Source organism: Terrapene carolina, unplaced genomic scaffold (assembly GCF_002925995.2).
Source record: "Terrapene carolina triunguis isolate 2854851 unplaced genomic scaffold, T_m_triunguis-2.0 Scaffold84, whole genome shotgun sequence".
In the NCBI taxonomy this organism is placed as follows: Eukaryota; Metazoa; Chordata; order Testudines; family Emydidae; genus Terrapene; species Terrapene triunguis.
In genome coordinates this window covers 37,175,417-37,187,993 of record NW_020664435.1, presented here as the reverse complement: position 1 = coordinate 37,187,993, position 12,577 = coordinate 37,175,417, and the positions used below count along the sequence as shown (strand labels likewise).

Below are 12,577 nucleotides of genomic sequence, written 5' to 3'. Positions count from 1 at the left end.
CTCTGTAGTGTGGACGGGTGAAGGGTTAATTCGGATTAACGCTGCTAAATCCGAATTAAAGTCGTAGTGTAGACCAGGCCTCAGGTAAGCTAAACACTTGAATCTATCACTATAAAGCATATTTTCTAATCCTTTAATCATTCTCATGGATCTTTTCTGAACCCTTTCCAATTTATCAACATCATTCCTGAATTGTGGATATCAGGACTGGACACCCTATTCCTGCAGCAGTCACACCTGTGCAAAATTCAAAGGTAAAATAACCTCTGTTCCGAGTCAAGATTCCTGTTTATTCTTTATGGAGGTGGGGTCGCCCCCAAGTATTGCATCCAGCTTTTTGTAGAAACGGCAGGTCATGGGGGCAGTACCAGAGCGGTGGTTTGCCTCCCATGCTTTGTGGTAGGCATTCCCCAGCTCCTTCACTTTAACCCTGCACGGCAGTGCGTCCCGGTCATGGCCCCTTTCTCTCATGGACCTTGATATCTGCCCGTAAGTATCGTAATACCTACGGCTGGAGCGCAGCTGGGACTGGACAGCTTCCCCCCCCCCCCAAACTCTAATGAGGTCCAGCACCTCACCATTGCTCCATACTGGGGATCGCCTGGCACGTGGAGACATGGTCACCTGGAAAGATGTGCTGAGAGCATTCCACACCTTGCTGAGCAAACAGGAAGGGGAATTTCAAAATTCCCAGAGAATTTAAAGGGAGGGTCTGACAGTTGATTACCTGAGGGCAGGGCAATAGAGTTCAAAGTGATGACCAGAGTGGCTAGAATAGGCATTGTGGGACACTTCTGGAGGCCGATCAGAGCGCATTAACAGACCAGGGCATCCACACTGGCACCGCGGTGCTCCAGCCGGGGCACAGCAAGCGTTATGCTTCTCGTGGAGGTGAATTACCAGGGGCGCTCCAGCCACGAGTCTGGGCGATCTACCAGTGCCTTGCCAGTGTGGACACCTCTGGAGTTAGGGTGTACGGGGCTGATTTAATGCGCTCTAGCTTGCAAGTGTAGCTAAGGCCTAAGTCGACACAAGGTGGCTTATGTTGACATAACTTTGTAGTGCAGACCTGGCCTAAGCTGCAGAGATGTGTCTGCAGAGACCCTGGAGCAATAGCTCTGAGTGGTGTGAACTGCCCCGTTCATTTCTGTGAGGTGTTAATGCAGATACCCAGTAATGATAATTTAAATGTCAACATTGTTGATTACTTCATTGTACATATCAGAAAGGGTGGAGAGGGAAGGATAGATCCACACAAGTTATTGTGAGTGATGTCTTATTTTGGTGCCACAAGTGCGTAGAGTTTGGAAGACAGATCTGCTTTTTTTCCTTTTTCTTTAATCAAAGAGCCAAGCCTAGTGAGCCCAGTGGAGCCCATGGGTATATTCAAGACCTACTGAGGAGTAGCCTAGCAGTTCACATGATCATATTTTGAACATCTGCACAATCTACTATGAGCAGCTGTTCATTTGTCAATTTACATGGCCAGAGTTTATTTTGTGGAAGCAGCTTGGAAACCATCATGTTCCCCCCTGAATCATACCCTGTCACAGCATTGGATTATTGATTTCAGCAACAAATAAGCTACAAGAGCAGATGAACACATACAAGTTACAATCAAGATTTCATGCAACTGGCCTTAGAAATAAAAAATAGAAAATATGTAATAGACTATATAAGCAGCAATGGGCTTGATTTCTACTGCATTATTCCAGTTACACTGTCATCAAAGGATGCAGTGGCCCCTGTTCTCTAAATAGAATGTGTTGAAGATTTTTGATGAAGCATCAGTTTTTCTCTAACGGTGTATAATATTTAGAATATGTGAAGAAGATGCAATGCCTTTATTTCCTAAATATTTTGCTGCTTCTGGAAGCTTCGATTTATATTTTTCATTTTTGGATTACATTTTAAGGAAAAATTCGGATCAGATCTGTTTTGTGATTATTAACTCCAAATGATATTCATTTCTATAGACAGTTCCATGTTTGTAGTGATAAAAAATACTGGTGTTGAAATCTATAATGTGCATCAGAGAATTTTACTCTTAAAAATGATGGGGCAGACCATCAGCTAGTGTAAATCAGTGACTTCAGTGGAGCTGTACCACTTTACACCAGCAGAAGATCTATTTTGATTATTATAAACAGATTTACCTACCTGGAGCCCAGTTTAAATATCTGAGAGGACTGCTACCCATCCACTGCCATCCACCATTAAAATTCAAACTATTAAGTCCAATCCAGAGAGCAGAATCCATATTTTTAGTTATCTCTAAATTACAAAAGAAATTAAATGAAACTTTGAACCAAAATTTACATTTCTCAGACAGAGCCAGTCAATAAAAATATCACTTTTCCAATTAGTAAAATATATAGATGAAAATAGGAACACAATATACATGTGAGCATATATGTGTAAAGGTTACAGAGATTTCTGGCTAACAAAAGGAATAAATGAACTTTTCATTTCAGCTCAAACATAGCACATGAAAGATTCATTAGCTCTCTTCTGGTCCTGTTCCAAACTGGTGTTTATGAAGCCTCCTTCATGACTTTTATAAAGGAGCTTAAATCATTAACTCCATTGGCGTTATTGGAAGTTGACGCATGTAAAATCCACCCATATTAGGATGAGACTAACCACCTTCATGTATTCAGAAGTTATATATTGGAGTTATAAATAATCACTAAAGATTACAGGAAACATATTAATCTATGGATCAGATTATGGCTACTCCTGAACAGTGGTGGGAGGAAGCAGATGATGCAGAGACAACCTTTGCACCAGGACTTGCTTCTTGTTTTTTCATGGCCAATGTCACTATGCTCCCCGAAAGGGGAATGGCCAGTCTTCCTGTACTGCAGGCTAGTGGGTGGGGGATGTGTTTTATCCTTTTAAAGGGTGACGTAAATGCTGCTGCCTCACTGAAATGATTTCTCAGACCATGGAGATATATTTAGAATTGACACAAAAACAGAAAAATCACTGTGGGTGAAACCCGGGTCCCACAGACATCAATGCGAGTTTTTCCATTAACTTCAATGCAGCCAAGATGTCACCTTGAGTTTTCACTCTTGATTATTTTGTTAGTTTACCTCTCAGGTATGTTTGCTCCTGTATCTCTGTGATGCTTAATAATTCTGCATTCTGTTGCTGGCAGCTTTTCCTTGCTTGGTGCCATGTTAGAGCTGATTGGGAGTTTATCTGGTAGTGGAAACCTGTCAAAGAATCTGTAGTCCAAAATCTTTCAGTGTCACCTAGAAAGGGAAGAAAGATATGTAATATTAATTATGATTGACCCAAATAGACTCTGTTATGCAGTCTGTGCTTCTATGGAATGCAAAATCTGTCAGAGTCCATCAATATATGATATTAATTGTAAAATACCATCAATTCTAAAGCAACAGCAACACTAAAATCAAACCAGGAGTTGAATTCTATTAGTGTATATTTTTGTATAGTCTTCTAAACTTCAGAATTTTTTTTTGCAGGGAGGGGGGAGAGCTAGGGGTGGGTGGGTATTTTAAATGTGTTTTTGCTCACAAAATCTAAGATAGCCTTAAACATAGGTGAAAGGGGAAGGGTGGGCATTCAGATGAGCTGTCACTCATGCTCACCCATGCCCACGGGCAATCGCCTCTGACAGCAGAGGAATGGTGAACTTCAGGGATCTTGAGTTCCATTTCAGGCTTTGAAGGTTTGTGTGCTCTAGATGGCACAGACTCCTATGTCCCCAATCTTGAACCCTCAACCTGCCCCAGTCCTAGTGCTGACTCCCAGTCCCAAGCCCATTCTCCTCATCTAGTTAGTCCCAGTCTCCACTCCTCAGGCTACTGGTCCCAGTCCCAATTTCCTTGCTGTACAAGTCCTAGTCTCCCACTCCAGACTCCCTCTACCAGTTTCTCCCAGTCCATGTCTCCCCCATCATGCTCCAAGTCTCTCTGCCTAGCTATTCCCAGTTCCCTCCACCATTCCCTAATGTGTCCACCATCTCTCCCCAGTCTCCAATCACCTATCTCCCTGGCCATGCTCTCTGTCCCCACTGGCTCTGAGTGCCAGTCTCCTTCTCCAGACTCCTTGTTCTCCCCTCCCTTGGCTTCTTGTCCCAGTCTGTTTGCCCAGCCAATCCCAGTTATCCCCCATGCAACCTGGCTCCTCATTAGATCTGTATTCCCGCCCTGCACCTCCTCCCCCCTCCAACTGGTTCCAGTTGCCAGTTTCCTTGCCCTGTCAGTCCCACTCTCCCCTGGCTCCTCATTCAATTTCAATTCACCATCCACTATCTCCATCTCCAACCGTTTCCTTCCCTGGCTCCCAGGCCTACCCTCACCCAGCCAATCCCATGTCTCATTCTATGCACTGGTCTTCCCCCACAGTCACTCTGTGTGGATGGTGCATGTGCAGTCTGGTCACATGTATGAATTGTGAGATGATGTTATGCTATGGGAATGGTGCATGAGCAGTCTGATCAGCTGTAAGAGCTGAGAGAGGATGGAGCATGCTCAGCTGATCGGTGGGGATGGCTCATGCACAGTTTAGTCAACACTAGGAGCTGTGAGAGGCTCAAATATGGTCTGTGAAGACAGAATCTTCAGAGATTTTAGTTACTAAAATATACGTCGTCTCCACGGAATATGTGCCAACTGTGATTTTCCAAAGGCTTATAACTTGACCAAATTCAGACAGATTTCCACAGGAATGGCATAAGCCAGATCCCTGACACAAAGGGTAGCCTCTGCCAATTATACAGTCTCTTCCGCAAAGCATGGGGATGCTAGCGCTTTCCAAAGCCATAGTCATCAGAATTTAACATTGAAAAACAACTTTATTTTCCCTAATCGCATTCTCAGAAGTGGCTGAACCAAAAAAATTCAGCCCGAGGAAGATATCCATGAAAAATTTCAGCCCAAACAATTAAAGTTTGGCAAAGTGATAAGCAACTAAAAGTATGGTCTTATAATGGAGAGTGTTGGGCAATCTTAACAATAGGTCAGCCTAACCGCTCAGCCTACAATATGACTTAAGATTTCTTATCTAACTAGTGATTTTTGCCCCAATCCAGCCCCTGAAAGTGTTTAAAGTTGGGCGCTCAAAACACAGAGGCACACAAAATCATGTCACTTTTAAAAATGTAGGTTCTTTCTATCTATGTGCACGCACACACACTTTATATGTTTGGGTATGTCTGCACTGCAATCAAAGACGTGATTGCAGCTCGGGCAGGCATACTTGTGTTAGCTTTAATCTAGCTAGCACAGCTAAAAATAGCAGTGAAGGCACAGTGGCATGGGCTTCTGCTCAGGCTGAACAAGCTTGCCTGGAACCCTAGGCATGTACTCGTGTTGCTAGTCTGCAATGAAGCCTGAGCGGCCACATCTTCACTGCTATTTTTACCAGTACTAGCTAGATTAAAGCTAGAATGGGTATGCCTATCTGAGCTGAATTCACACCTCCGATTGCAGTGTAGATGATAAAGAGATTCCCTTTATCATCTACATCCATTCCTTCATCCATCATGTAAACACACTGACCAGATCAGAAATGAGACTCCAGCTTAATGTCGGGGGGGGGGGGGGGGGGAGGGAAGCAATTTCCTGCTCTTGTAGTCTCTTCCTCAAAGAGGGTAGAGACCTGGATAATGCTGCCATGAAGAAATGGCTCCACAAAGCAACTGTCCTATGGGGGATCACTGCACAAGGGATGCAATTGCAAGGGAAGGCAGAGAAAGCTATTTACACCTTCTTCCCCCATTGCACACCCATGCAGAGCCATCAATAAGCTGGCCACAACCATTTGCAAGTCATGACATTCAGAATTAAAGTTCCTGTCCTCTCTCTCCCTCTGTACCTGTTTCTGATATCCTACTAGGCCCTGTGCCTTCCCCTGCATCCTATGTGAATCTGCAACTTTCCCTGAGGCGGGTCCCACCCATCACAGCTATACGGTTAATAACAAAGAAAGAATAGCCAGACTCTACACCAAACAGAGTAGCAAAATGCCCAAGGAAAAGCATGAGGTGAAGACCTTTAATATCCAATTTTTACAGTAGACACAAAATGGAGACTTACCCAGCAGCTGCAAAGTACTGTGAATGAGAGAGAGGAAAACAAGCAATGTGGAGAATGTCATGGCAAATGTTTCATTCCTTTCTTCCTTTCCACTAAGTGATGAATGGTAATTAGTTGCTGTCAATAAAATCCTTCTGTAAGGAGCAGTCTGGCAGGTCCTACTATGTTTCAAAGGGCTGACAGATCAGGGGAAAGCTCTGGGCTCTAAATAAGGAACTATCCTGTCACATGTGACATTTTGAAATAGCAGGAATTAACAGAGCAAACTTTGCTTTTGTAAGTGAATCGCTCTTTACTGAGGGCAAAGTCTCTTTCCATAGAAATGCAGGTGATAAACAAAGTGGTTACAATTCAGTGCAGTTTCCTGGGACAATGTTGGGTCAGTTGTTGGGTTTCCAGGCCAATGAAATCGCTAAAAGATCTTAGGGAGCTAACAGTGTCAAGCCTGCAGCAGAACACAGATAAAAGCTCAGCCGCTACATTTAAACTGTATACCTCAGATAGATAGTGAGACAACACTCCCAGTATTCCAGTAAGGTTGGTAGCAGCTCACATTTCCACCTGTCTGGAAGGTAAGGAATTAACTTTACAGCGTTATTCAGTTAAAAATCACCCTGCAGGACAAGCAGAATTTTAATTCTGAAAACAAAGATTGCTGAATTAGGATGGTCAGATGTGCCAGCCTCAGCATACACATTTTGGGTATCTGGCCAAAAGGGATCTCAGAAACAGTGCACTTCAAAGGTAATTTCTAGCTTTCCTGTGTAGGGACTAGACAACTGTCATACACCACTTCCAAGGGCCTTCTTCAAGAAAGGTCATGACATTTATCTAAATACCTGCAGTGAGAATATTCAACAGTTCTGTACGTTATATTGTTGAACTGGTGAACATTACCACCACATTTCCTGGTGGTAGAGGTAGAAGGGGTGAGTCTGACTGTACAGGCCAATCCCATTCCCATAGTACATGTATGAGGACTGGACTTTGTACCAGAATACTTTGTCAGACAAAACTACAGTCTTGTCTACACAGTGCAATTTACTGACATCGCATTTCTGGTATAAGCATATTAAACTAAATCGGAAAAAGGAACTATTCTTCCAGAATTAGTGTCCACCTGGGGTGTTGTATAATGATACTGGCATAGCTATGTCAGTTAATTTCTCCATCTAGACAAACCCCACCAGTTTCTTTCCTTTCACTGAAGTTAAGAGAAGTTGGGACATGAAATTATAAAACATGTGTGAGGTGAAATAACCATCTCAAGCACAATAATATATTTATTCAGAATCTGAAGGGAAGCTGTGACAGCAGGAAAACTCATCAATCTCTGCTATTATTACAGTGGAGATGCCTAAATACAAGAATTAGTCAACCTGCCTGATTTGGCTACACAGCAGAAAACTCAGAGGGAAAGGCAGATCCTTAAGCAAGTCTGCAAGACCAAAATAAAAAAGAGGAATTGAATGAATTGCTGAATAATAAAATTCTATAGAAGCTTAATATACAGATAGTAGGAAATTAAGGACAAAGCCGACAGAATTTTGCCTTTTGAAATTGTGACAAAAATAGCTAACAGCAACGAAAAGCAAAGCAAATATAATCCTTCCCCTCAACAATATCACCAGTATTCTCTAGAATATCTGTTTTGGCCAAGATTTTTCATTTTCTGTTGTTAATTTTGCCTGAAGAGAACAAATGCTTTTTTTTTCTTGGCTTCAATCAGTACCTTTGTATTTATTAAGATGGAGGCTCATGGAATTGCGGCATGACAGCATCCCCAAAACCACATGGTTGGTTTTTTTTAAATCATACATTGTCATTGGTATTAATTATTACTACTTAATATTTACATTGTGGCAACACCTACAGGCTTTAATCAGGTTGAGCCCCATTGTGCAAGGAACTTACACATACACAGAAGTGACAGTCCCTGCCCCCCAAAACTTCCAATCACAAAGATTTAGAATATCCTCCAGACATAGCTAATGGAAAGAGAACTTTTTCTCAACTACATAGGTGTACACATTGTCAGACTATCATTTTGGTATATTGTAGCATAGCAAATATTAAAATATTTTGTGATTCTAATTATATTACACCTGGGAATACTTTTTAAATATATATTCCAAGTGTGTACAAGGCATTTCTATTCTACTGAATGGCTACACCACTGAAAAGGAATATGCTTTGTAGGGTCTTATTGATGTTTCTATCTCTACTCATTGCTACATACCACAGACTCTTAGTAATATTCAGTGGTATAAATTAAAGTTTGCCTTCTAAAGAAAGGAACATAGACTACAAAGTCAATGTGTAATTTAAAGCAAAGACTAGTTTGGCTCATGGACACCCTGAAAATGTTCCTGCATGAAATACATATAATCCTGAATCTTACCATTTAAGACATTTTAAAACTGAAGAGGGAGTTGTAATGTTTTTTTCATTTTTTAATGTTAATTAGTCCCATTTGAAACCATGTAAACCATTTAAACCATTAGTTCCCTAAAACTGCTTGTAAAGTACAATAATAACTCTTCCTATCTGAATAAATTGCTTTGTATCTGCTACCATCACAGCAGCATCCTGCAGTACCAGTCCCGACCACTCAGACATGCATTAGCCCCAGGACACACATCATCAGCAAGATTATCCCATTTACTTCATTGGACTGATGCAAGTCCCACCAGATCATCTACCAGCTCAACAAGACTTTACTGGTTACATATTTGTTGACTGTGTCACTTTTTAATGGCACCACAGTAACATTATGACAAAATTCTTGTATGACATAGGTAAGCTGGTAATCGTTGATTTTAATGTTAGGTGACTGATTGAAGGAAATAAATTACATTACTATTAATAGTAGAATTATTAAACATTTATATTGTGTAGCATCTAAATGCCACAACCAGGCTGGGCTCCATTATGCTAGATAAGACATAGCAGGTAGATGAGACAGCCAGAGTGAGGTGAAAGAACAGGGTAAAAAAATAAATACAGTAATAGGATGTGCACAGTTCCTTAGCTGGTCATGTCATGATCATAGCTCTCCACCTGCCTAGCCACATTTGGATCCTGTGTACCAGGAAAGGGAATTGTTATGAGGGCAGGAGACTCCATGCCAAAAGGATGCCAGTCCCCTGCCCTAATTTTAAAGGATTTGCTAACCTTGCTTAACTGACAGTTTTGAATTAGCTCAAACATTAAACAAAGACCAGTCTATTCTATATGTGTTCTTATACTGCCCCCTTCGCTGTAGTATCCGAGCAGCTTCCAATAGCACATTCAACAACTGTCACGTGTAGTTCATTCCCTCTCGTCCTCTCCCCAAGGGAAGAATTTTGTTTGTAGGGTTTTGTTTTGGTAGTGGGTTTATTGTTTTATATTAGAGAAGGTCAAAGAAGTGCACTCTGTACTAGGAGCAGAAGGTGGAGAGGTTTGTGATGGTCCTTAGTTCCTGGGGGGGGGGGGGGGGAGAGGGGAGAGTTCCTTCCAGAGTCTTGGACTGGCTGACAAGAAAGTTCTGTCACCTGCCCAGCTGAGCTTTAAACCCTTATTGTAGGAAATTCCATTGTCTGAGGAGTGGAATTGTCCACTATGGTCTTTATCCTGGAGCTTTAGGTGATCTTCAAATATGCAGGGGCCCAGGCCACTGAGTACCTTGAAGAAAAGAACCTTGAACTTGACATGATAGTCTAAGGGAAGCCAGTGAAGAGAGCGGAGGGCAGGTTTGACATGCTTTTGGTAGCACCCATTGCTGAGAAGACATGCTGCAGAGTTCTGTATGGAGTTGAGTTTAAATTGGAATTTCCATCCAGAATAAAATTCCAATATTTCAACATCTTTATTTCTTAAAAATTTTGAACTAAAAGTTTTCAGAAATGGCAAAACATTTTTATTTTGGCATTTTTGATCGAAATGAAAACTTCTGGTGTTCCCAAATTAAAATGTTTGATTTTGGATTGTTGAAATGACCCAAAACATTTTATTGAGAGGCATTTCAACATTTAACTGGATCTAGCTATGATGGCACATTGCCTCATGGGTGTTGTAGTTCAGTTGCCTGATGCCCTAATTCTCCTCTTTAGGCTGAGCTTCCTGACTGGACTACATCTCCCATGATGCACCTACTGTGACTCCTGCAAAGAACCAGGCCATTCAATCAGGGGGGAAATTGCATCACATCATGGGAAATGTAGTCTGGCCAGGTAGCCCTGTCCATAGAAGAGAGTGGGAGCATCAGGAATCCAAACAACAAGTCCCATGAAGGAATGTGCCACCACACTGGGGGGGAAAAAAAACGTTTGATGCTGAACTGACTTGAAAGAAAATATTTCAGGTCAGTTTAACAAACCAAAATATTTCAATTCAGGTCTAACCAAGCTGAAATTAAATATTGTTTTGTTTTTCCTGAACAAAAATAGAAAAACAAAATCTAAAATTAAAATTAAAATTTTGATTTTGTGGAAACTGCATTTTGTGTTGAAAATTAATTGAGATAGAAAATTCCCAGCCAGGTCTAGTTCTGTACTAGTTGGAGTTTCTTAAAAGCTGATGGCTTCACATCCAGTTTTATTACATTGCTGTAGTCCAAATGGGAGATGACAAAGATGTGTGTAACTAAGGCAGGTCATCATCTGCCAAGATGGGGTTGAGCCTCCTAGCTAATTAGATAAAGAAGAGTGTTACTAACAGGCATTGTTATGAGAAAGCTTAGGGCAAATCTACAGTACAGTGCTACATTGGCATATCTGCAATGTGCACGTCTGGTGAAGATGCGCTATGACGATGAGAGAGCACTCTCCCATCGGTAGAATTACTTCACCCCAGCAAGAAGAGGAAGCTATTTTGTAGGAGAGGGTCTCCCACTGACATAACACCAGTGTGGACAGCGCAAAACTTGCATCACTCCGGGGGATGGGAGGTGGGGATTTCTAAGAAGACTGAAAACATATACATTTAGTTGATAGGAAAGAAACAACAGCTAAGGAAACAATTCTTCATCCTTTAAATAATTTTGTAAAAAAGCAGAACTCAACAAAAATAGTAAATGCTGGAACTAAAAAAAAAAGAACATCTGTTTCCTATAGAAACACACACTGGCAAAACTGTTTCTAGAGAGCTAAGAAAAGCAAATACATTAAAGCTCAAATATTGAGGATCAGCCATCGATCTAAGGCCTTGTCTACACAAACAGTTAATTGGTGGCAACTGGTTAGTAAATCTATCCTGCACCAAAACAGAAGTAGATCAAAGCACACTAGGGAGCTTCTAGTGCACGACAGCATGGTCAAAACAGACAGTTGGTGTGTGGCACACTAGTGCGGGGTAGCTTTACATCCCAGCTTGCTACCCTGTTATCTTTCTGGAAGGGAGGAAAAAGAGAGGTGAAACTTTTTTTTTTTTTTTTTTTTTTAAATTTATGGTTGTCACAGATCCACAGGATCGGTGCTAAGCGCTCAGCTTTGAAAGTCTCTAGGAGAATCCTCTCCAGTGTGCCAGACTCAAAGGGTCTCACTCTTCCTGCACAGGGTAGGCCACGTGATCACACCAGACAGCATCTGGAGCTTCAGCACTCCTGTCACACATTGTGAGCTCTGTTCAGTGAGTCCAACTGAGACAGACTTCTGGTAAAGAGAGTGACCACATGTCCCGATTTTTGGGTCTTTTTCTTATATAGGCTCCTATTACCCCCCAGACCCTGTCCCGATTTTTCACATTTGCTGTCTGGTCACCCTAGGTAAAGATGCATACACTCTTCTGGAATTAACACACCTCACCAAGTGTTTGCAGTAACACTCAAACAGCATTGTCAAAACAGAGTTTATTAGTCCAGGGCAACACAGCATAGGAAGTCCTTAGGTTAGCACAGAGAAATGAAGGATAAAGCGTAGTCCATTCTGGATAGCCAGAGCTCCAGCCAAGCTGTTGTGAACCCCATTGTTCAGGCTCATGTCTCTCTCAGGGCTGGTTTACACTGAAAACTTAGGGTCTATCTACACTTAAAATGGTACAGCTGTGCTGCTGTAGTGTTTCAGTGTAGACACTACCTATGCCGATGAGAGGAGTTCTCCTGTAAATCCACCTCCCTGACAGGCAGTAGCTAGGTCAACAGGGATTAGGTTGGATTAACCACACCACTCAGAGGTGTGGATTTTTCACTCTGATGAACAATATAGCTGGATCGACCTAACTTTTTAGTATAGGCCAGGCCTTAGCCTGCCCTGAGTGCAAACAGTGCTTTCCCCCCATCCCCACTGAATAGCCATGTGAAATACAGGGGAAACAGACATACAGGCTTCATAAAAATATTACAAAAAATTCCCATTTCGCCACAATGGTTTCCCCCCTCACCTCCCCACACACTTTCTCCTCCTCCCTTCCCCCACCATTTCAGCAACAAAATGGGAAAAGGGAAAATTGAGGGAGAGGAAAAAAGGGAGACGAAGGTAAAATAGCTAAAAACTGAAAATAAAATTCATTTTGGATTTTGGGGATTT

General features: G+C 41.9%; 1 protein-coding gene across 1 annotated transcript in view; it reads right to left on the bottom strand.

The window, feature by feature from the left end:
- The window catches only part of LOC112102190 (macrophage mannose receptor 1-like), a 58,829-nt gene extending 52,537 nt beyond the window's left edge, over positions 1 to 6,292 (bottom strand). The window contains exons 1-3 of the mRNA XM_026649424.1: positions 6,072 to 6,292; positions 3,099 to 3,260; positions 2,161 to 2,274 (exon numbers count right to left, since the gene is read on the bottom strand). Of these exons, the coding sequence (XP_026505209.1) occupies positions 2,161 to 2,274; positions 3,099 to 3,260; positions 6,072 to 6,132 (337 nt within the window). The 5' untranslated portion in view covers positions 6,133 to 6,292. The remainder of the gene's footprint in view (positions 1 to 2,160; positions 2,275 to 3,098; positions 3,261 to 6,071) is intronic.
- Between the last annotated feature and the right edge of the window lie 6,285 nt (positions 6,293 to 12,577).